This window comes from Homalodisca vitripennis, chromosome 4 (assembly GCF_021130785.1).
Source record: "Homalodisca vitripennis isolate AUS2020 chromosome 4, UT_GWSS_2.1, whole genome shotgun sequence".
Lineage (NCBI taxonomy): Eukaryota > Metazoa > Arthropoda > Insecta > Hemiptera > Cicadellidae > Homalodisca > Homalodisca vitripennis.
Genome location: NC_060210.1, coordinates 156,075,094 through 156,100,451, shown reverse-complemented (window position 1 = coordinate 156,100,451; position 25,358 = coordinate 156,075,094). Strand labels below are relative to the sequence as shown.

Here is a 25,358-nt window from a genome sequence, read left to right as displayed (position 1 = left end):
TTTATATCGATTGATAGTCTATGATTCGATATGCGAATATTAGGTATCGATGATTATATTCTTCGATATAAAAAACCGGGACCGCTTATTGGACCCTACCCAACTTTTCATCTAACAATGTACCAAATAAAACTCTCTACAAAACAACAGCCAATTTGCAAAGGTATTTCTGCATGTAGCCTACTGATACCGTAAAAACTACATTCCTTTAATAAAAAATCACAGTTGGTTTGGTTCCAACTAAAATATTAAATGACTATTAATACATTCATTATACCAAATTTAGAGCGTTCAAAATAAGTCACCTCAAGTCGGTTGTGTTGTAACTTCCTGTTTGTTCTGACCTTACTCACAACCAATCACTATTTTATTTCCACCTTTAAGTTAATTCTAGTTTCTATCACCTCACTACAGAGTGGATACTTTGGGTTAAAAGGAGAACAATCTTCATCTTATAGTCATTTGAAACATTGTTCGACATTTTAAAATATATTTTTACACGAGGAGGGCAAATTCATCACCATTGCTCTTGCCGATGTCATTACTCACTACACATATGAATGTACTCAAATACTTTAATAATCATGTTTTTTTTAGATGTTTGTAGTTATTTCTCATCAATAGTTGATTCGATTGTCATGTTGGCCACTTATTATAGTGTAACCCCGCTCGTTGTAGTGCAGCCATGGGCTAACCCCAAGAGCCTGGGGATCACCAGATTGGTATAACTGACACCCTGCAGAATAAAGTGATTCAAACTGACTGATCCATGCATAAATTGACTCCAGAAGCCTATATAGTAAACAGCATCAAGTTAATCTTTAGTTATTATTTCATACAAAATTGTAGTAATTGAGTTAGCCTATGAATTTTAATATATCATAATATGACATTATATAGCATATAATTCATTGTGATAGGCCCTACAGTTTCATAGTTTTAAAAGACAAATACACTACAACTTAAGCCACATCCATAAAAAGTTAACATGACTTTCTAAACTACTTACTTCATCAGTATCCCTAAGAGGTATTTCTATTGAATTTGCCGCCATTGTTTTGTCAACATAAATTCTATTCAACTGCAATTAATTCTGACATCGATGACACTATTGGATACAATCTATCCAAATCAAATCTTAATATAAATCCTACTTAACACTTGACACTACTTAAGACGCATCTCACACACAACCAACACCAAGACCACCTAACCTATTCCTTCGACTAACGCCAAATCAGTCATAACCTCAACAACTAGAATTTTATTTTTTCCGGTTTATTTTTCAAATGCCTTAGTTATAACCATGTAGCCTAAATATGCACATCGAGTCAATATCAAAACAGAGTAATAACACTGAACTTTATATGGTACTTCTGGGGCCCAAGTAATAATCCATAAAATTTAAATAAGGAATAGTCCATTTACATAGCGTAAAAGTGTAATGCGACGGTTGATTGATTCGTTTTGACACTGTGGATAATCGTATGAGTTTTCAGTACTTTGATTCGAAGACTAATCTTTTGACATTGGGTGGCTTAAATCCAAAAAACAAAAAATCTAAAATTACCGAATTAGGCGTTTTCTTACAGTACCGAATTAACTGGATGACCAGTCCACTAGTCACTTCTCTGATCACGATGAATAGACAGCGACACGGCCAAATAGTTATACGAGATCATATCTAGAATTATCGATTTTTTAAACGTACTTCTTTCATAGTGTAACTCTGTAGTAATCGACAACAGAGCTTCTAGGTAAAGATTATTCTAACCCCCATCATTCTTTCTTTTTCTGCCTCATTAGACCTATAACTTTTGCTATTTTTACCTAAAAATAGGCCCAAGTTAGTTAACAGAATTAACTTCACAGTAATTGACTGTATGCCATACGAGCTAAACATCGGAACGAACAAGACTCAGTTTTGATCTAACACTTTTTCTCGTGTTTATAAGGGGACCTAGCGTAGACGATGAATCAGCCTTCATACATTTCTGGTAATCTCATATGTATGATTGAAGAGGACCATTTCTCTCTATGACAAATAAAATAATGAAACCTTTTCCAAAATATCGTCGGAAACGCCATCCTTCTTTACCTATATACAATATTATCACTCTCATCCCTGCTTCTGAAGGTATGTTGAATCCTTCTCTCCTAGCGTAGATTTGTTCAATGCAGCTACGGTATTGTCCGTTGTGCATGAATTTTTCAATATAGTTAAAAACCCTTTACATGCATAAAAATAGTTTGTTTATCAATAGAAAGTTTCCTTTGTAAAAATATATTATACCTTTTGCATTGGAGGTTCTTAATTTTCCATAAATGTGTACGTCATAAAACAGCAATATTGACATTGACTCCTTCAACATAGGTTTTTGTTGTCTCATAACATACAGAATCGTGCAATTTTTATATATATTCAGAAAATCAATCTTGGTTTGAACAAGTTTGTTATCGAAATAACTGATCGTAAGTCATGTCTAATTTAGGTAAAAATTATATTTCCTCTAATTACCACTGATATCGTCCAGTTTGACACTTTTTTACCCCAATCTCACACAATGCTTATCTGGTCTACCATTCCCGTCATCTTGATTGTCCTTTGTGAAAACGGTACACCTCTTCATTATTACTATAGACTTACCCAAACGCTCCCAAAAAATTTGATACACAGGATGCCACTTAATTGTCTTTGCATTTAATTCCTTTATAAAAAAAGTTACAGCACTAATATTAATTGTGAATTCACCATTCGATAAACGAGAAGCTATGGACATCTTCGCTGATCAGTACCACGAACAATGCAAACAGAGTGAGTGAAACGGGGTTTATGGACGTAGCGTTAGTTAACGATAGGCCTTTTGAAATAATGCCCGCGCCGATGCCAGTATTTACCGAAAAAACTGATTGACGCCTATCATACTGCACCGGTAGTTGTCAGATACAGGCCCAGTAAATTGTGAAACCTGCTCAATAAATCAGACTTCCTAAATAGAGTTAAGGATTAAATACCCTAGATAATAAATTGTATCAAAAACTTCACTTGCACTTCATTTTTGTATGAGAAACAGTGAGTTCGATGATAGCGCTTGTCAATCCATGGAATTTGGCTGAGCGTTAGCAAATAATTTTACGTTAGTCTTATGTGTAACAATGATGGAAACAATAAGTAGAAGAATAAATACATTTACAATCAAGCTGAATACAATCATATGAGAATTTAACATCAAACCTTTTATTAACACATGTAGTTTATTTTAGAGTAAATACTAAAACAATAGAGTAGAAAGTTAATGTAAAAAGTTGATAACAAGATGAACAAGATGTGATTTTAGCACTCTCTTGCACTGTAGTACGCCCATACCTCACCGGAAGTTTTATTATTTTAACACAGCCATAAAACGTAACTAAATGAACAAAAATGTGTGTGATTGTTAAATGCTACCTTCTAACCAATTAGGGTGGGATTTGCTAACCAGTTTTTGGTTAAGTAGTTGTAAACTAAGTGATTACGTATAAAATACGCAGAAGTTGACAAATTTACTACAAATTAAAAATAAATATATTTATAATATTATATCTCACAAATGTCAACATTCTCATCAAACTGAGAAAGACCCTGTCTCCCTATAGGACTAAATAATTTGTTATAAAAATTTCAACATAAAGTTCATTTAAAGTGTAATTCAAATAGTGTTTCTGTTTCTTTATTTCATTTTTTTTCTTCATAGGTATGCAAGTTATCTCGAGAAAGATTATGTGTAGACTTTAATATTTTCATGAATGTGTGTTTTCCATTATAGTTAAAAAGCTGAAAGCACAGAGTAAAAGGAGGCAATGAAGTTTAATAGTAGGATAAAAATCTGTTAAACAGTAGTGAAACGGCGGGGGGACGAACGATAACTGCTCCTCCCCATGAACATTTAATTTCAAAATAATCGATAGTCTAGTAGTATATTTTCGACTAAAAAATACTGATATTATCGAAGTTTCAATGGAAAATCAATCATAATCAAATATATAAATTCAAACTTTATATTATAACTATTTTAATTTAATAAATACAAAACATTGCTCCGCACAATAATTCAATTCTGTTAAAAACGCTGAATATTTTTACCACAAAAATAAGGTTAGTTATTACGATTTCTTGTGGCTTCTGTCTTATTCTGTATTTTCAGTAACCGAATACGAAATGTATTCGAAATGATTTAGAACCATACATTACAGACTACTCATAAAATGGTACATGCACATGTACCAGTTAGTCTACTTTTACTCCAAAACGAGTCCGAGTACTTTGTTCCAGGAACGGCGGTAAACATGTAAAATATCTATATCGTAAAAATACATGTAACAGTCACCTGTACCGATTACTTTCGAGTTTGTGGACATATGATTAATCGTTACAAAGTATCTGTTACAGTGAACCCGACGTGATCAGTAGTCACAGTAGTGAGTTAGTTTTCAAGCTGTGAGCAGTTCTGCACTGTCTATGTTGTCGCTCGTTGTCACTACAAGGCAACACCGCCTTGGGTAGTCTGGCGATTTATGCGTTAAAACAAGCAGTTGGCTGTTACGATAAATTAAAAATGAACCTGTTTAATTTAATCTAAGTTAAAATTTAACTGTTTTAAATTGTTGTTTACAAAATTATATGATCTTGATAATGACTAAGAGCTCCGTAACAGTCCTCTTTCGTAGATTAATAGTTAATAGTTATAGTCTCAGCTCTCTAAGTGAGATTTCATGTGTTCCAATCTCGGGGAGGGCCAGTCATGTGTAGACATGATAAATATAGTGAAGAATAATCAAACAGTGTACATCGATACCGGCATAGCTATCGCCGAGACTTAGAAGAGAAATACAAGAATACTTTCACCATTTTACTCTCTACAATACTGAATAACTTATATAAACTTAAAATTGGTTCTTCTTTTCTAATTGTAGAGGAAATCCCATGCTGCCTCAACGTACTATTTTTTTCTTGATGTAGGAGTCTTGTAAGGATTTAGGATATCTTCTCGCTAAGGGTCCATCAAGCTTCCTTGGTTGAATTTATCCGGGTTACATTTGTGTTGCCAATATGCAGAGAGTTACTTTGTGTCAAATAAATTTCTTAATTGAGCTCAAAAATTAAAGTAATTCTTTAAAAATGTCTAAATCATTTGACTGAAGAATTTTAGGTAAGTTTTAAACATTCATCCTGTACTTATTTTTAATTAATTTGAAACCTTGGCTTCTAGCATGGTCATATGCAGAGCACGTAAAAAATATATGTTCCAAAGTTTCTCTATGACCTAAAGTAAATCTCAGACATAGTGAAGAGAAGTACTGACCAATAGTAAATAGGTTTTTTTATTTATATTGGCGTGACCAAATCTTAATCTTAGAATGTTGATTATTTCCAATCTTTTCATTTCAAAATTTTTGAGCCATGTATATTCTGGCATCGTTTCAACAACCTATTTATACCATCGGGCTTTATTTACTCCTATTAACAGATCGCTACTTTTTAAGATGTATAAATGTTTTTGGTACGCATTAAAATCATCTATGGATGTATGTAACTGTTCTATTTTATTTATTCTAGTTTACAATTTTGATTGCCTGTTTTGCTAATTTGTCAGCTTTTTCATTTCACACCTGAAATACCTATATGACTTGGAATCCACTGCAGGGCAATATTTTTCTTCCATGCTAATATTTTGAATATTATTGAAAAGATTAGATTTTGTTTCAATAAACCTTCGAAGCTGTTTTCTTTAGCGCTTACTGCTGCCTGCGAATCTGTTAGAATAACAAAATCATTAAAGTCTAAATTATTTATATATTCAATACTTTTTAAAATTGCTATCAGTTCGGCTGTATAACTAGACGAATACGGGTTTAAAGAGTATTAACCTGATATATTGAGCATCGGTATATTATGAAAGGCAGACCCCGTACCATCTTTTGTTTTTGAGCCATCTGTGAAAACACAAAGATAGTCTTTGTTTGTTATGTTAAGTTTCTGTCTTATTGCCTGCAAAATAACTTTTTCATTTTGAAGATGAAACTTAAAATTAGTTGCTGGGAATATGTGTAAACAAATAAAACAACAGCTGTCCAATGATATCAACATATTGTTTGTAAAACAACTTATTTTGTTTCTGACTCTTTCAAAGAGGAAAAATAAGGTGAAGTGTGTAGCATAACAATATAAAAATAGATATTGAGTAAATTTTACTTTCTAACTGGAAGTAGCAAAGTTCAATAATTATTAGTGACTGTTCCATCAGAGGCACGACGGCGCAGTCTGGTTTTGGTTGACTGCTCCAAAAGTAGGGTGAGCAAAGTCCACTTCAAATATTTTTTCATAATGATAAAAAGAGATATTATGCCATATGTTGTGTTTTTCTGATTCCTTATAAACTACGGAACACGAAAAAATATATAATTTTTTAAAATATAAATATAACATTTTGTCAAAGTTAGTAATTTTTAGTGGGGAATCCCCTTAAGTCACACTTTTCTTTTTTTAATAACGGTAGTCCAGATATTTTTTTAATTACACCTCTTGCATACTTTTAACCTACAATTTGACAATTCATTTTCAACGATTCCCAAAAGCTACACTAAAAGAACTAACTCGATTCTGTACAGTTGGTGCTACTGATAAAACAATAATGCTAAGCAGAATGAATTCATTTAACACACGATTTTGGAATGTCTGTAACATCAATGCCTTTATATTAATAACATAATAGGAAAAAATAACTTATTTATACTTTTAGATGTAATATATTCTTTGAAAACGGGTGGAATATATGGAAGATTCTCCTTTATTTGATGAAATTGAAGAATAAAACAATTATAAATTTATAAAATTAACATCAAATTTGTATAGAAAATATACACATAAATATACATAATATGGGTTTGTCCAGAGGTTTAGCTGCATGATTACTTAGCTGGTTTTGTAGATCTTATCTAACATGAGTATAAAATAAAAACGTATTTTCTTCTTTTACTCTTTGTTATCTATTAAGTATACAAGCATGTTTTAAATACGAATAATTTGTTGGTTAATCTGTGATGGTAATACTGAAAAATAAGAAATAAAATTTAAAAAAAAAATGAATTAGGACAGGAATAGCCTACAAATAGTTGTTTGTAAACAACCAAAAAATTGAACAGAAGTGTTTGAAATAGTTACATTTGACGAAATGCTCATCACTTATTATGGACGAAATTTACCAATTTTTGATATGTGTAATAATATTTCATTGCTGTGCATTTTTCTTTGATACGTTTTTTAAGGTAAGTTTATCAGGAAACATAAAAAATATACTTGTTTCCAAAATTATTCTGTTTTTAGCAGGCTTTTAGTTTACCTATTAATGTGATAACATAGATTATTTCATGATTTCCTAGCATTCAGGTAATGTAACATATGATTGGAAGTAAGCTAAGATTTATTTTTTATGGTTAATATTAAAATTTCCAATTTACTTATTCAATTAAAAATATATTCTTTGTGTATAGCTTTCTTTTTAGCTGCAGTATAATAAGCACATACAACCCTCGAATGATAGATACTCATGACTAATAAATCATCGATGGATTGTTCATGAGTAAATAATCCTCGGTATAACTACTTAAACCAAATTGCAGTATAAAAAGTAATGAATGTTATGGTTTATGAAACAATAGGCTGTGTATAACATAATATAACAAACAAAACAGTGTAACATTTAATATTTTTAAGGATAAACGTGTCTGACACCTTGTGACGCAAATAAAACATATATTTTCCATTGTATTTACGGCCATTGCAGATGGGCATTATTATTGTCAGTAGCAGATTATACAGTGGTAACCTAATATGAGCATCCAGCAGGGATCACTTCTGGCTGGTTTATACCTACCAGTTGAACCCACCATTGGGCACAACAAAAACCGATGTGCCACTTCAATCTGGGCAACCTTATGGATGTCCAGTAGCGGCACATCACTAACCGCAAATGTTGAGATTCTGGGGTTCATGGGCAATTCGATAGGTCTAGTCTACTGTGGAAGATGACTGTTGGAGTTGGTGGGGTTTGTTCCCTTACCTCAGAGGTTCTTGTTAACCTCAAAAAGGGTGTGCCACCCCCTGCCTACTTTGACTGGAGAGGCTTGTTCAGAGCTGGCCTCCCCTTCTTCCGGGATGACTTTGAGATGTAGTGCCCTAATTCTTCCTCATAAATCTCTATAGGAGGCGGCCTCTACTCCCTAACCTTACCCATCCTGAATATCCTATCACTCCGGAAGCAGCGCAAAGGTTCTTACAGGACTAAGTACAATTTATAAGCTTCTTGTCCTAAGAGAACAAAAAAAAACCTATTATGAGGATACTGTTATTACAGTAACAGCTGGGCTAAATGATTTGGTGTTCACATAATGACTCTGGTTTTAGTTTACGTGGTATCCAGTAACAACCAAGGTAATTTCGTGCAAACATTATGTCTAAAAATGGAATGTTATTATGCGATATAAGTAGGTTTATAATAGCTTATCGTAAATACGTTACTAGTAGTACAAAAATGGAAGATAACCTTTACAATGGCTCTTGTGATGTATGTGAGCTTGAATTTGGGTGCTATCTCAATGGGTATTTTGTCTTTTTCACCAGAAGTGCAGGGTGGCACCGGAAGGCACCAGCCAAGTCCGCTCTGATGTTTTCTAATCGGTACTTTCCTAACCTCAGATCACGTCCTAGATCCTCCAACGTGATCTGACGTTATACATCGTTATCTGACGTTGGGTGATCTGGGAGTGTCAAATATGTTACAGTTGAGAGATATCAGTTGTTTGTTGCTCTGGCTTGTACAAGCATATCTAAGTGGTCATGCTTGCTTATGTGTTGACGGATTTTGTTGGAAAAAGTACAGTTAGAATTGTTATTAAAATTGCAAAATATTTGGTATCTTGTAAGTTTTTGTAAGTAAGTCTAAAGGTTATAACTGATGTAAAACAGTTGAGACCTTTTAAAAGACAACATTTTGGTCCTCCCGGTTTTTGTAAGCCTACCTTTAAAATGGTTATGCTCGTTTATGACCTTTGATGGATTTTATGTAACAAGTACACTTTTGGGAATTGCAATTTTCAAATAGTTTTTAGTTGGTAAATTTTACTTAACTATACAAGTTTTTTTTTATTATTTGACTTTAAAACTTTTCAACAGACGCCATTTTGTTAATATGAAAAAACCACTGTTTTTTATTTTCCTCTTATTTCCTCTATTTTTTTAAATTTCCATGTTCTTTTCAATATTTGTGTAGTTATGGTCCTTTATCCTCCTATTCCTTTAGACATCGAAAGGAAAGGAGAGAAGTTAAACACAAAAGAAGAATTACATATCTATCTAAATTATAATAAAGATCCTCATAACATTTTAAATAGTAATCTGAAAAATAAGACAAATCCAATTTTTGAAAAAATTAAAATATTAAATACAGATTACGAATAAGAAAATTACAACTGTGTCATTTAAATTTAACATATGTTTAAAAGGTCCACATGTGTATATCTAATTGTTTATTATTTTTTTATTTAGAGGTCAATGTACACTGAAGATGGTTAAAAACCGAAACACGTGTATGTAATAAAAAGATTTTTAAAAGGGTTTTTAGTTACTTTCATTACATTAATATATATAGATAACCCTATAAGTGGAGTTAATAACATAATATATATATATATATATATAATGCTAGTGCTCAGAGACCAGATAAAGAGCGCAAATTGTTCTATCACTCAGATTTGAACATAACTGAAAACATATTATCTAACAATCTATATCGACAATATACATCACAAGATATAAAAACTATTTTACAGAACATCACAAATTAAAACTACATGACGGGAACCTGGATTTTATTAGCCTACATTTTTACAAATCATACCATTATTGATTAGGCAAATACTGAGTACTACAAAATTCAAAATACATTTTTTTAAACATCTTCTGGTGCATATATACTTTCAGACTTTACAAATAGCTCATAGGCCTATAGCACACATTAAAATTAGCATACATGAATTGGCACACATCAAATTAGCACACACCAAATTAGCACACAAGAAAGTAAAACACAACACAATGTGTCTGTGTTCCCTATCCTCATCCGCAGTATCCATGTACTGTTCCCGCTCAACCATGGAGTTCCGTGAGACTTCCCTGTGAGGGCACTATGGCACTTCCATCACTCAGACCAAAAACAATTAGAAGAGAAGATTAAGTTCCAAGTTTAAAAAAATTAATTTTAGCCATGTTACTTTAAACAGGTTGCAGTAACTCTTTTTTTCAAGTAGCCGACTATTTTTGCAGTATAATTACTCTGATTATAGTATATTATGTTACTTAAAAAATTAGCAACATAATAATGGTTCTGTTTTTTTTCAGACATGTTTGCACCTGCCGTACTTGAGCCTTTTGCGGAATACTGGACTTCAAATTCAACCATTCAGGCTTAATTGGTACACTACTGCATTTAATAGATTGATTCAAAAATGGGGATCAGTGAGACCAAAAGTTCTCTTAGCTTGGTTTTCGGCTGGATCATGGGTGGCTATATTTCTAATGCCTATTGCGGTTGTACTACTTATTCGTTCAATAGTTTTAGTTTTAAAGGATCTAATTCATGAAGAAAAGTCTGTGTTTACAAACATTGGTACACTACAGCCACTGGTAAGACTGTAATTTAAAGTGTTATCTTAAACCTAAACAAATATTAGTAATCAATAAGAGTTGTATTCTATTAAAAACATCATCTCATTTAAACAGTTTTTAATTCAAAATTATTAAACTCTGCTTTAGATTTGATTGGATGGTAACTGTAATAATAAACAAATATATGTTGATGAATTTACTCGTTTATAAAATTGATAAGTATGTATAGGAAGCTAAGTCTGTAAACAACTCAATAAGTTAACAGTTCTCGGTATATAGGAGCTGATGACATATTTATACTTAGACTAACTTTATTAAGAAACACTATGGCTAGTTCTTCTTTTGGTGCCTATAGATGGAAAAATAAAAAAATATCCTTGAGAATGTTACCAAGTGGTTCTCAGTCTGTTGTTCGAAATTAATTTTGAATGCTCTATGTACCATTGTAACTTTCATAAGTCCAAAATATCAAGAACACAACCTTGTCCTCACAAATATTTGATAAAAATAAACAACCTCAGTTGATGGTTTTAAGGATGTAACACAGATAAGTTTGATACCGACTGAAGTATTTTATTTGCATTCAGGATTAATCCGTTAAAAACCTTTTATTTACAGTACACATGTTGGTTATGTTTAAGTCTTACTCCTGTACGACCAGAAAAATCTCAAAAGTATTCTTTTCTTTCAAAGAACTTAAGAAAGCAAAAATTTATTTAGTTTTACTTTTTGAACTAGGTGCTAACCAACCCTAATCATTGTATTTTATAACCCGTAGCTTGATGGAGTGTGGTCACTGATGTTGCCGAGTGACTTGACAGTGCCTGATTGTGACAGTATGCAGTGTGGTGTCATGGACAAGGAGTAGTGTCTTTTCATTGTCCCTGGAACTACGTAATTTTGATGTCAGATATGCGGGTGCATAATGTCAAGACTGGACCTACAACCATAGGTTTTAGTTCTGCTGATACCCTAAGGGTATAGTTCCAGTTTTGTTCATATTCACCCCTGGGACGTGATCATATTTTGGCATAATTGTAGTTTAAATAGTTGTACGCGATCTCTTACCCAGTTTTTCATAAAGTTCTAAGATGCACAATAAGTGTTATAGCATGCCTGGTGGTCACCATATTCTGTACTTATAATCCCTTGACTTTGTTTGAGTTTCTCATGTAAATTCATGTGCAGGAATTTTTTCCGGTTCCACTTGTGTCATCAGTAAATAATTACTTTGACTAATTGCAGCTGAATTCTAAGGCGTTCAAAATGTTGTCACCTTTGGCCTTTTCTTTGTTATTTATCTTACAGTATATTGCATTTGCCATTGTCATAAGCAAATATAGTAATAATAGTATTTACAAGATTTTTGTCTTACAAGTACGCATTTGTGGTAAAAAGTGTTGTACAATAAAATACTAATAATTTCACCCAATTACGCAGTCTTTTCTCTGTAATGTGAATGAATTCAGAGGACAAATCTTCTTTAAAGTTATTCTAAAGCTAAATGGATTAAGATCGTTATAACTAAGGATGCTGGTGAACTTAGTGTGCGCACACAACTTCTTGTATTGCTTGTGCTCATTAATGTAATCCACTCACTCTTCATCATCAAAAATGATGCCACAATGTATACAGACTTGCTTAAACATTTTAGTGTTATCTTCAAGATCATCAAATTGCATCCATGATTTGGACATCAAATGCTGAGTTGTTAGACAGAGATGGTATATTCCAGTTGCCTTGTACTGACAGTGATGCAGTTGAAAGTGGTCATGTTCTTTTGATGATCTAATTTTTGTACTGTGCAGTTCGAATCTAATACTATCCTCAGTGTAGGACACATATCCACATAGTACACATGAAGTCTTGGAAATTCCATGTAGTTGTGGCTCAGTCTAGATTGGAGAAACAAAAAGTTTGATATCTTCATGAGTTGTAAACACATTAGACACAAGAAAAATGAAGATATGGAAAAATAATTCATAGCTAAACATAGTAAAGAAAACATAAAAAACCAAAATTGCATTAGAATCACGAAACAACAGATTTAAGAAAATTCCAAACTGTTATGTGAGAATAATAAAAGAAACATTTGAAATAATCAGAAAGGAAACTAACCTCAACAAAGAAGATAACATCAAGATTATCTTGTAGTCTTTAATAAAAAACCCATATTGATTGCTGATTTGTCAGATTGATGATCGCTGATTAGTTAAGTTTCAGTCAGTCACAATCAAAGTTCACCCCTTCACTCACCTGTGGAAATGCATGTCCTGCCAGTTTTAGTTTAACATTTATTTACTAAAGATGACTCTCCACAGCGAGACTTAAACTTAAGATTTGTATTTTTTTGCAATGTTTTGACATGATGTGAACCTGTAAACCTAGATGTTAGTCATGATTTTGTCCATATCAGCCCAAAATTATGAGAATATAAATGATATTGTAAGTGACTTTTTCAGTGACATAGAAGATACAAACTTACTTAAAAATATTATTTCAACCACAATATTTCCTTAGTTTTTGTTATGTATTTTTGTGAACATTTTATCAAAATATGGTATGAAATAAACATAAACCATTTAGTACTTAGTTTCCCTTATTGTAATGTCACAGTATTCACCACAACTACAAACTTAGTTGTATCCAAAAGGTTGAAGTTTGTTCCTTAATTATATGAAACGGATTACTTGTTTTTAGTGAATCGTAAGTTTTTGTGCATTGCACAATCTCAAACTGCCATCTCAAAATGCCTTAACAGCTTATGATAGTACCTTATTTGTAGTTTGTTCTATTTTAGATTTTTTCACAGAATTCACTAAAAAACATTCAGTATCTTAAAGGCCTACGGCCTACAGGAAGTTATTGGACCTACACATGATTGTGTCAAAACAGAATACAGATGTAAAAATTGAAGCTTAAAATAGATGGTGGGGGTTAAAATTCACTGTAACATTTTCCCCATATATGATAAAGTTTTTTCACAATGACACCTAAGAGTTCAACACAGTAGCACAGTTCTTTATAGTTCATGTTAACATATACTGATAATATAAAAATTAGGTATTTGAAAAAAGGTTTTGAATTTACATTTGTCTATATTTGATAAGTCAATTTGCCTACTCGGTTGGCTCAACAATTAGCATTTCTGAAGGATCGATGGTTCTGTTTTACTTCCAGGGCAATGTGCAGATATTTTTCCACAATCTGTTAGATCTGTTATTGTCCAATATCATTCTTAATTTAAAACAAGATGTAAATAACATTTTCCACACCATAGACAGATATATTAGAAACCAAAACACTTAACACGATTATATCGTTATTATAAATTTTGTCTCTTGGAGAGTATTTTTAGTTCACCGCACGGCTCCATGGCTGTCGCGGTTAGCAAGAAAGTATTTATTGACAACCTTCACTCCATGGCAGGGAGAGGGGACACCCCTTGTCTAGCTCCGTCAACCTGCTCATCTGTTCTGCGCGTCCTCCAAACGTATTCGTTGTCTACCGGCGGCATGTAATACTGCTTTGTCGGTTGTCGACGAGTATGTATACAACATATCACGTCATTGTTCTTCATCGTGTGATAGTGTTGTGTTTACTTTGACATTTTTATCTTGTTTTAAAGTGCGACGAGGTGTATTTTATTCTAACAGTAGAATTCTATTTTGTGATCAAAATAAAATTCCTGACAACCCAAACTGTAAAAACTTTGTGACAGGTGTACGGAATGCATCATCTTCAAGTGCATTGCCTGATGATATTGATAGTAACTATGACGATATATCAATAAATAAATTTAGTTATTGACCAAAATGGTGTTATTTTTTAATTTTTATCAATAATTATACTAATTTTAAGTAAAATGCCCGGTTTTATACTTTTTTTAATTTTTACATTTTATACCTTAGTTATAGTACAAATTAGCTTTGAACTTAAAGAAAAAAAATCTTTTAGTGGTCTTGGTTTTATAGGAAAATCAATAGATTTATTAGGTTAAGATAAATCTATTGCGAAGAGCTAAATGCGAAGAGTTAAGATGCAACTTTTTATCCCATTCATACCTACAGGGGCATGACTGTGCTTACTTTGTTGTATACTGCGCTCCTCTCCAATTTAATGCTAGTGCTCAGAGACCAGATAAAGAGCGCAAATTGTTCTATCACTCAAATTTGAACATAAACTTTCTTTACAGTATTTTACAATAAAGACATATAGGGTGCGTTTCAATAATATTTTAACAACTAAGTGGCTGATTAAATATTTGTTTCTACCATTTAACAGTTAACATAATACTGAAACTTCCTATTTGTTCTTGACTTTAACCGATACCATAAGAAGTATATGTTTCAGGTTCCAGGACTTAACATTCCTTTATCAGATTTAGGCTATTACATACCTTCTCTTCTTATCTGTACAATTGTACATGAACTGGGCCATGCTGTATCAGCAATAAGGTAACTGGTGCATTCTATTTTTGTTCTTAAGAATTTAGAAACTTAAATGAAATTATTTAAAATGGCAAAGTAAATATTTACACTAATGTACTATGACATACAGCTAGAACATATTGGTGTTGCAGAGAAGATGGACGGGTGAGTGGTGTGGGAGTGGTAGTGGTGGTCTGTGTTCCTGTTGCATATGTGTCACTAGAGAATGTGGAACTGTTAGCATCAGTGCGGCAGCTGCGCGTTTTGTGCGCAGGAGTTTGGCACAATGTGCTGCTGGCCCTCATAGCCTTCTGCACCACTTTGGCTGTACCATGGCTGCTCCTCCCTCTGTACGATTGGGGCAGTGCTGTTCAAATTCAAGATATCCAACAGGTAACTCTTAATCTGATACACAGGTAATTTGTAATTTATTCAATCATACTTATTGATGATTAGGGCTATAATGTTATGGAAACATCTGATATGCACAAGAAAAGGTTTGATTACCACTCAAACCACTAGTGTCCAGTAATTTATAAATTGAACTTGTGAATTAGTAATGATGTTCTGAATCATCCTCACAGTAACTGAAATTAAAAGGGATTCTCAAAGAAAAAATAGGCTTACAGAAGTCACAGGAGAAGACTTAATTGTTATAAAAAAAACTTTGTATCTTCAAATATATTTGTGTGTCATTTTGTCCTAAGATCAAACTGAAGACCTTGGTTTTGAACTACAGTTTTAGTGTGATTTAAAAAATTCAATAATCAAGAGAATTGACAGCAGCTCTTGTAATGAATTACAAGTTTCATGAATTAATAAATTACAATTCAATTCAATTTGTCTTTGCTGCTTATTTTGCTGCAGTTGAGTTCATTAACCCTTTAACCGTTAGGCTGTAAAGCCACATGTTTTTGTATCGATAGACCACCACAGCAATTTGTTCAGTTATGCGCATAATTACTTGCACTTGCGCTAATTTTAAAGATAGAATGGTGATTTTAGTAACATTTTATTCATCCTTAAATGGGAGCAGCTGAAACAAGTGTGTGTCAAGTCGTGCCCGGTTGTCTGGGGCCGCTGGCAAGTCTTTTAATTTCGCGTTTCCTTAGACACACCTCGCCAATGACATTCAGTATACTGGAATGCACAGAAAAATACTGGCTTTCTCTTGCAGTATATTTCGTTTTGCACCATGCTACTTGGCAGCCTGTTTTTGCTCCAAACATCAAGGCTTTTCAGCTGGCAGCTGTTATTTTTGGACACAAATATGACTTAGCTTAAGCTTGATTTATTCAATAAAGACATCAATGAATTATTGTGTCGTGAGTTATCTGATAGTGACAAAGAAAGTCAAGTGGACATTTTCAGTTGTGAAAGATGCGTTTTTATTTTTTAACGAGCTAATTTGTGATGCAGATTTCAGCTATGATATAAGCTATCTCAATAAACCAATTTATATCTGTATATACATAATAAAATTATGTATATACATAAGCGCAAAAACATCTATAATATTAAATAAATAAAAATCTAAATAAATCTTATAGGTATATGATATTTAAGGAGCAAATAATAACTGTAATGTACAATAATAATCAAGTTCCAGGAAAACCTGAGTCAGCAGGGATGCTTGTACTGCAACAACCTGGGACTCAATAGGTTAAAAGAATCTCTCAATGAACAGAACATTACCAAAGAAGAAAATATTCTGTTTTAAAGGAAAACAATTTTTGTCATCTAAGTTAATTAGTCTTAAGTCTAAAAGTACTTACTAATGAATGTAATTCATTAAGATCACTGGTATCCAAAAAAATATGAAACTATTATTAGTCTTAATCAAATTGCAAGACTACACACAAAAGAAAGTAAAATGTCAATAGATGTAATTTCCTTAAAAGCTTTTCTTAAACAAACTGAGAATAAGTCCTGGCTGAAAAGCAGGTGGGCTGTAATAATAACATGCTCGATTCCTTTTCTGACATTTCTTCTATTGGTAACAAAGAATCCTTATCTAGTGTTCTTTTTATGGTGCCTAGTGTTACTTAGCTTGTAAAGTATAGTGGTTGTGAGGATGTGACGAGCTTTAATTCACTATCTTTTAAAAAAAATCTGATTAAAATTTTTCTCTCCTTGAACGGTAAACTCACCAGCTCCTAAGCAGAACATGGACTTCCACTGAAATGCATTGTTTGTAGATAAAGTTGCCCATAAAGTTTTCAATCTAGACTCGCAATATGGCTTAAATTCACCTTCTGCAAAGTTGGTTGCAAAGAAGCTTTGTTTTCAAGAAACTAATATAGTTCGTTTGAATTGCAAACAGCAGATACAAGGTTTTTGAATTGGTCTGTATGTACTTTTAAATGCCAAGTTTATAGAAAAAGGTTTCTGTGAAAGAGCTCCTTAGGTTGTCTTTTTCTCATTGGTATAAGCTTTTTCAGGAGGGTCTGTGCAGTTTTCTTGTAAAGCTTTGTGATAATCATACTGCACCTAAATTAATGGTTGATTGTCTGCTTGTATCGGCAAAGCTGATGTGTTGTTAATTGATTTGGATTGCAACTCTATTAGTTAAAATAGCGATAGTTTTAATAATGTCATGCTCTCCACTTCCATGCATACCAATTGGACCAGAGTGAAGTCGAGGTCTGGGGAAAAAACATATAAGAAATTGTTAGCACAAGAAAAAGTGATTCATAATGTATTTATTAAGAATATCTATGATGTTCTAAACATAACTGAAAAATCAGAATGTGAAAGTACATTGATAAATTAATCTAGTGAGTGGAAGGAAAACCCAGCTCACTCTTCTGTAGTAAAACCCAGAACCTATGAGCATACTTCTTGTACAGGAAAAGGAAACTTTCTTAAGAATATAAACTTTATTAATAACACACAAACATGTCAATCAAACTGAAGCTTTATATGTTAAAATAATCATTTAGAATTGAATCTAATCTTTATTTAAGAGTTGATCAAGTTCACTATTTTTAATAAATGGTGGCGATAATGAATAGATTGTAAAATAATGTGGAGTATTGACTGAGGTATTGTTTTTTTTTCAGGATTCTCCTGTACATGGAATTGGAGGTTTAGTGGTGAAGGATTTAGTAGTACAAGTAAATGATTGTCCTGTACAAGATGTTGACAGCTGGCAAAACTGTCTGGTTCGGTCTGTTCGTCTAACCACACCTGGATACTGTTTACATTCAGAGTTTATAAAGGAGCATGATGAGTCAGTGCCTGGTAAATACTTGTATACATTTCTTATATTATGTAATATGAAACATTAATATGATTGCGTAGTCATGGAAACTTACTAAAAAAATTACATTAATTTTAAAAAGCGGTTGCAGTCATAGCAATTGTTTGATAAATGTGCTGTACAGCATTGTTTTAAATAAACTTTACCACACTTTCTTGGTTATCCAATGCCTTTTTGTTAAAATGCTCTTAAAAGTTTCATCTGGGTACTTTAAACAGTATGAGAATATGTCAACTTTCTTTGATGTCTTATTTCATTCTTCCAAGTTAACATGTTATTACTTCAGCCCGCCAACAAAACACTAACAAAAAGCATCTTCTTAAATTACTTTATAAACCTTCATCATGTGATTTGTCGAGTCAAAATAATTAAATATAGTCTGCCTGTTTGTAATAATTTTTAGAAATAAATTATCTTTGTATCGAATAAAGGTATAAAAGATGCTGTGAAAATATCTCATTACACTTAGTTTTAGAACACTTTCCGCTTGCTTCTGAGTTACAGAATATTCAGGACCTGACAAATTATATGGTGTGGTGTTGTTAGAGTAATTTATGGACATCATGTATAACAAAATTCAATGAAACTTTTTTTTCTTCAAAATGATTACTATTACCAATGAATCGTACGATTTTTGGATAAGTACATGCTAAATAATGCTCACACAAAATTGAAAACATTTTGATCATTGTTCAGTGGCGATGATGGCTTGAATGGAATTGAGTTTATTCTAATTTTTAATATTTGGTTTAGTTTTAGGTTGGAAACACAAATTTAAAAAAATCATTAAATATATTACAACTACATTAAATATATGTATGTATAATTTTGTTTGTGTAGGACACCCCCTCTTTGGAGAGGCGTAGAAGATTTTTAAGGGGTGCGGTCAGTGTATTAAAATGTTTTAAAAGGGCAACTCTACAGAAGGAAAAATTGAAAACAGACTTTTCTGAAATCGTACAAGACTTTGCTGAGAAAAAGTCATGAAAGAAATCTTACATATAACTTTATGTAAGGTTTTGATTTAAACTGTCAAGATTTCAAAATGCCTTTATAGCAAAGTTTCATTAATGGTGGTACAAGATGCCTAGTCAAACTGTATGGAAGGGCTCACATACTGTATAAATAGGTTTTGATTTGAACCAACCAATAATGTTGCATTTGCAAAGCTGATACAATAATTGGAGCAGAATCAAATCAACAAGGTGGGGAGGAGTGATGAAAGTAGTAAATGAGGGAGTTGGAAAAATATGGATTGCCTAAAGCGCCTGCAACCTGAATGTACCTCTCAATATCATAGATAACTAATATTTAGGACTGTATTCCAATCAATGACTTGTTTCTGTGATAGCTTCTGTAGCGTTAAAATGTTTAAAGTCTCTATGTAATCATCTTTGGCTTTTATCAGTCTTTTTTACAATTTATGTGGCAGTTAATAAGCCTATGGTTCATAATCTTCACCCCTCTATGGTCTCTAATACTAGATGCATTGATAACATTGTTCCTCTCAACCTCAACTGACCTGTCCACAATGGTGTGGTTTAACAAGGTGGCTACTCTTATTGGCTTATTAAATCAATTGTACTGCGTATGATTCTCTCAGGATAAATAAATATTTAGCTTTGTTACATGTAACAGATCAATGTTTAATGTATCCAGTACAGATGTCGGAGTTAACTTCAACAGCCAGATCAACAAAAAAGGAATAAAAAAAGAACTAACAGTAATGAGTACCTCACTTAACAAAAACATGATTTTATAAAACTTAGTAGCCACGTTATTTTTCTTGGAAACACCACAAAATAGAAAATTTTTTTCTGCAGCTTTCCAGTGTGACTATACAAATATGCAGCGTAAAAACTATACAAAATTATTATTTTTTATGTGATGTTCAAAGGGTTAAGATATTTTATTTTATTTTAACTTAAAATTTAAATTAATAAATGTTTCAAAATCATCAGTTTCTTGATTGTGACTGTTAATTTTTTAAAGGGAATAGGTAAATCTCAGCTATTAGGCATCATGTAGCAAAAGGAAAAATAACTTTAGGATTCTCAGGTAATTTGCATAATCTCCACACAATTTTGTAATATCTCTTATGGTTTTCTGATGGTTGCCATTACAAGTTTTAAAATTTACAAATTAACATCAGAACATAAAACTGAATAAGTCTACAAATGTACATTCTAATTGATTGCAACTAAACTAAGTCCACATTTTTATAAATCATTGCCTATTACAAATTTTAATAGATCTTGTTTGAGGATGATAGAAATTTTAAATGGTTGAAAGTACAGAGTGGAGTAGAGGAACTTTCTTATTTAGAAATTTAACTGAAAAGAAAATGATGAAGATATATGTTTAATTCTTTTTATATCATAAAAAACATTTTGCATTTATATTAACTTAGTTTTAAATATGACATCAGGAAATGGCATCCATTGTTGTCAATACACTGCGCTAATCAGTTTTGTTCATATTTTTCTGGCATGTTGGCAATAGCTTGAAGATTTTGTTCTTCAGTTGAGCCAGGATCCTGGGACAAACATTATAAACCAGTGATTTCAGATAGCTCCCATAAAAAATCATTGCAATGGGCTAAATCAGGTGACCATGCTGGCCAATGCAGATAAACTTTTATGGAAATAAGCTGTCCTGGAAAGTGTAGCCATTGACGCTCATGCTGTAACACCATTCTGCTGGAACCATACATCTCCCTCGTCCATCCTATTGAGCATTGGCAAAAAACCTCTTGAATCATATCAATGTAACGGTCTAAATCCTCCGAAACAACCCGTTTGTTTTATTTTAAAAAACCATGGACTTATTAAAGTTACTTCACATCACCAGTTTTTTTGAAGTTATTTACCCATGGAATATATAGCCTGCCGATCAGAAACACAACCAGAGGGTGCGATATTAAAACGGGTACGGACTGTACATTGCATGGCGATGATTGAACGTTAGTTTGAAAGTTTACTTCAACACCGAGTGAGTACTACCTTGTACACTCCATGAAACAGACTAAAGTGACTGGATAAACAACCTTACGACCCGCTCTCTTGAATGTCCTTATTCCCATCTTCCTCGGAACAGCAGTCGCTTCACGGCACTCAATTCAAATAAGCAAGTTCTTCTGTCTCACCCTGTATTATATTAACACATCAACCTTCAAAGAGCCATCACACCATCAGTGATGTACTATTTATTTTACCTTCAAAACTAATAATAATGCGTCTATTTTGAAATGATAGCCGTCTTGAAACTCCTCCCTTTGTTGCTGGTTAGCCTGATCAACTAACTGCAAAAGTAATAAACTAATATCTGAAATCATTCTTTTTTCTGTCGACTTTTCTTCTGAAATAATCTTAATTCCCTATTTCAAGTAACCAATTTAAAATTTTATAAGTTTGTATTTTTAAAGTATTCTAAGCAGCAGGCATGTTGGTATTGGAGAAATGGTTGTATATTTATTTCTTTAATATATAACAATGATTGAAGTAATGGTTAAATCTGCACTCATTCAAAAAATTTAAAGAAGAAGGAGAACAAGATTTAGTGAACTACAGTATATCTGCTATGAATGACTTTTGGTTATCATTAGTTATTTAGTTTACTGACTAAGTAAAAGTCAACAGTATCCCTTCTCAAAGATACTAGGATAGGGTAAGAGTAGAAGGAATTGACAATGCATGTTTCTTTTATGTTGTCAAACATGATACGTTGGGTCTACCTAATGCGGTTTTTGAAGACACTGTGGGATAAGGGAAATTTATTTATATTTTTGTCTCATAAGGTGATACTGTATTTAAAAATATTCATATTCTTGTAACAAAGCCAAATTTTGAAGTGATTTGTATTTTAACTTTTCATAGTAATTAAGATAGATGTACAAAATATATTCCTTAATATTTAGTTTCATAAATTCTAACAAAAAATATGAATTTTCAGCTAGACACTTATCTGCAGGGATTGTTGAATGCTGCAGCAGCAACGCACCTCGACATCTTTGCTTTGAGTACTTGGAGAGTGGTGATGAACCATTACAGTTGCCACAGTATTCATGTTTGAATGCACGAACTGTTATTGAATATTCAACCAGCTTCTGTTATAAAACTCAAGACTGTGAGACAAATCTTCACTGTTTTCGCCCTTCTTTGGAAAATGTAACTAAACTTGTTAGCATTAAGACAAAGTCCGGGAGAGCTGTACTATTTCTAGGGCACCCAGCAGAAGTTTTCCAGACTGTTAGAGTTAGCAACTATATTAATCTTTATTCCCTGTTCCCTTCTTCACTTCCAGAGAGAATAGTAACATTTTGTAATTACCTCATGTCATTCTCTATTGGAATGGCACTTTTGAACATAATACCTTGTTTTTATTTTGATGGCCAGCATATTATTAGAACATTAATGGATATTTATCTAACAAAACATATTGAACATTCAAGTGTGAGACATGCTATGTCTATTTGTTTAACATTTTTGGGAACGTTTATTTTAAGCTTGTACTTAATTTTAGCATTCTGGTCAACAGTGAATTAAGTTTATAACCCTAGTTCAGTGAGTAAAATTTATCTATTTACCAGCTCAAAAGTAACTAACATCTAGATGGAACAGAGAAGCATAAAATTAATGCAGGTGATACTATTAAATATTAGTATGCAATTAATAACTTTTTCTACAAATATTTCTCTTGGAAACAACTGTAGTATCTTTTAAATAAAAAAACATATACATAAAAAAATAAAGACATAATACAATGTTCAAGTGGCTATGTTGAAGTACATTATAGTGCATATTAAAGAAATATCTTAATAGATTAGAAAAATCATCAAATCATTTATAAAATTATCTAGTTATGCCATTAATGTATATTTTTATTTTGAAAATTGTTTTTGAGTTGGAAAGGTTTTTGCAAAATTGTATATAGGAAAATATGCTTTTGAAGAAATAACCACAAGGTTGACTAATTTGAAGCTATTTTGTCTTTGTAGCTATAAAGCAAAATATTTGCTCACATCAAAGAGTAAATTAGAATAATGAAAATATTTGTAATAGCTGCTTTACCTAATTATTCAGAACTTTTAAATTTAAACACTCATAAATAGTACTTGACGTATCATCTTAAAACTTTTGCATACGTTTTTAAGTACTATAGAAATAGAATTCATTATTGTACGTATATTTGTTGTGTATAGCACAATTAAATTATACCCTACTTCAAACAATAACATTTTTATTACCTTGTTTTCTTTCTGTATAGTAATATTGTCTACTTTATCTTTAATCTTTCATTATTGTGTCATAAAATATGGGTTTTATACAGGTATTTGAATCAGTTAGTGAAGGAAACATTTTTATGTAAAATCTCATGACAGACATATTAAATTTGGCAGTTTTTATCATTAATATACTATAAATTTTATTGTATTATTACTGCAGATTATATTTCATTATAAAGCTATGATATAAACAGTTAAAGTTGATATTTTAATCTATAAAAACAATCTATATGTATTAGACTTTTTCTAATGACTGTTTTATTCCATCTGAAAAGCCGATTTCATTCATTCGTGGATAATAATGTAGACTCACTTTTCTTAAATATACTTTTGTATTAATTTACACTGTGTAAATCATGGAACTCATAGGTCAAATTGTATATGCTTTTTTGTTGTTTTAGTGCTCATTTACAGAATATTTGTCTTCATTTTACTCAAGGAGTTATAATGAATTATATCTAAAGCATAGCATACATTAACTGTTGTGTTGAGCAAATAAACTGAAGTAAATTAGGTATCTTTTAGTCTTGACTCTTAGATTTAGACAATGTAAAAGTATTTTGGCTCTGGGCACAACAATTTAATTAATTAATTCAAAAGAAATTTGATATTTTAGAAACGCTCAATAAATTGGAGTATTAGAAACGTTTAAAATGTTTACATGATAAAAAAGTCGATAAATGCATTTGAATGGAAAAAATTTCACATCCATAACTACTGAAGATTTATATCCTTGAGATGTTTAACCCTTTTAATGCCGACGTGCGCCGCGAGCGCACGTCATTAGGTTTTACGAAAAATGTCGACGTGCGCTGGGGGCGCTCGTCCGGTTTTTGTTATATTGTAGTTTTAATTATTGACCAAATGCCACTAAACTTTGCATACTGTATCTAGACACTACTACTATTGATACAAACTCAACATGTGATGTCGTTATGAGCTGTTTTCAACCTTATTTACGTCCAATCATTCAGTTAGCGTCTTTGGTTGCTGTGGTAATACGTTGTTGCTAGGTTATGTTTTAATGGGAATTATTCGTGCTTTTCTTTTGTTTATTTCAGTTTGCTTATATTATTATTAGTTTTGTGATTATTGTAAATAGATTTGACCATGAGTAAAAGAGGGGGATTCATACTTTGGCTTCGGCAAACACAAGTGTTAAAAAAATTTAAATTATGTACCCTATATTGTAAATAATTAATTTTAATTTTATGTAAACTACTTTCTTTATTATTTCAACAAACAATTTTATACATTGGGCTAAACAACACGTGTAAATAAAGTGATTTTGAATTAAGCTTTTCCTAGTGCGCCAGGCGCGGCTCTGGACTGTTGTCTTAATCTCGCCCCCCTGGACATTGTCATTCGAGCTATGGCCAGGAGGAGTGCCTACTGTCTTCAGCAGATGGGACTCTGGTCGGGCTGCAGCGGTGGGCACTGCAGAATTAGCACTCTGATACAGGAGGATGTTTTGCACATGATCTCTGATCAGATGTCACAAAAGTTTTCCTTTGAAAAACCCTTTAGGATTATTTTACCCTCAAGGGATGATTGGTCAGAGGGGAAGAAACCTCTTCCACCAGCGGAGCTCGAATGGTACACAGACGGCTCCAAAACAAAAAGCGGCACAGGCGCTGGAATTCTGGGAGTGAGACCATGTAGGGAGCTAGTGGTTCCTAT

General features: G+C 32.3%; 2 protein-coding genes across 3 annotated transcripts in view; one reads left to right on the top strand and one right to left on the bottom strand.

Annotated features, from left to right (window-relative positions):
* The window catches only part of LOC124360371 (RNA polymerase-associated protein CTR9 homolog), a 61,288-nt gene extending 60,052 nt beyond the window's left edge, over positions 1–1,236 (bottom strand). For both annotated transcript variants that reach the window (XM_046813941.1, XM_046813940.1), the window contains exon 1: positions 1,010–1,236. In XM_046813941.1, the coding sequence (XP_046669897.1) occupies positions 1,010–1,054 (45 nt within the window). In that variant the 5' untranslated portion in view covers positions 1,055–1,236. The remainder of the gene's footprint in view (positions 1–1,009) is intronic.
* A 5,775-nt stretch (positions 1,237–7,011) lies between these two features.
* Positions 7,012–23,624, top strand: LOC124360370 (membrane-bound transcription factor site-2 protease). The gene is made up of 6 exons (XM_046813939.1): positions 7,012–7,305; positions 10,436–10,720; positions 15,056–15,159; positions 15,285–15,525; positions 18,195–18,375; positions 22,346–23,624. Exons 1-6 carry the CDS (start codon positions 7,228–7,230, stop codon positions 22,936–22,938), a joined length of 1,482 nt encoding a protein of 493 aa, XP_046669895.1. The 5' UTR covers positions 7,012–7,227; the 3' UTR covers positions 22,939–23,624.
* The last annotated feature ends 1,734 nt before the right edge of the window (positions 23,625–25,358 follow it).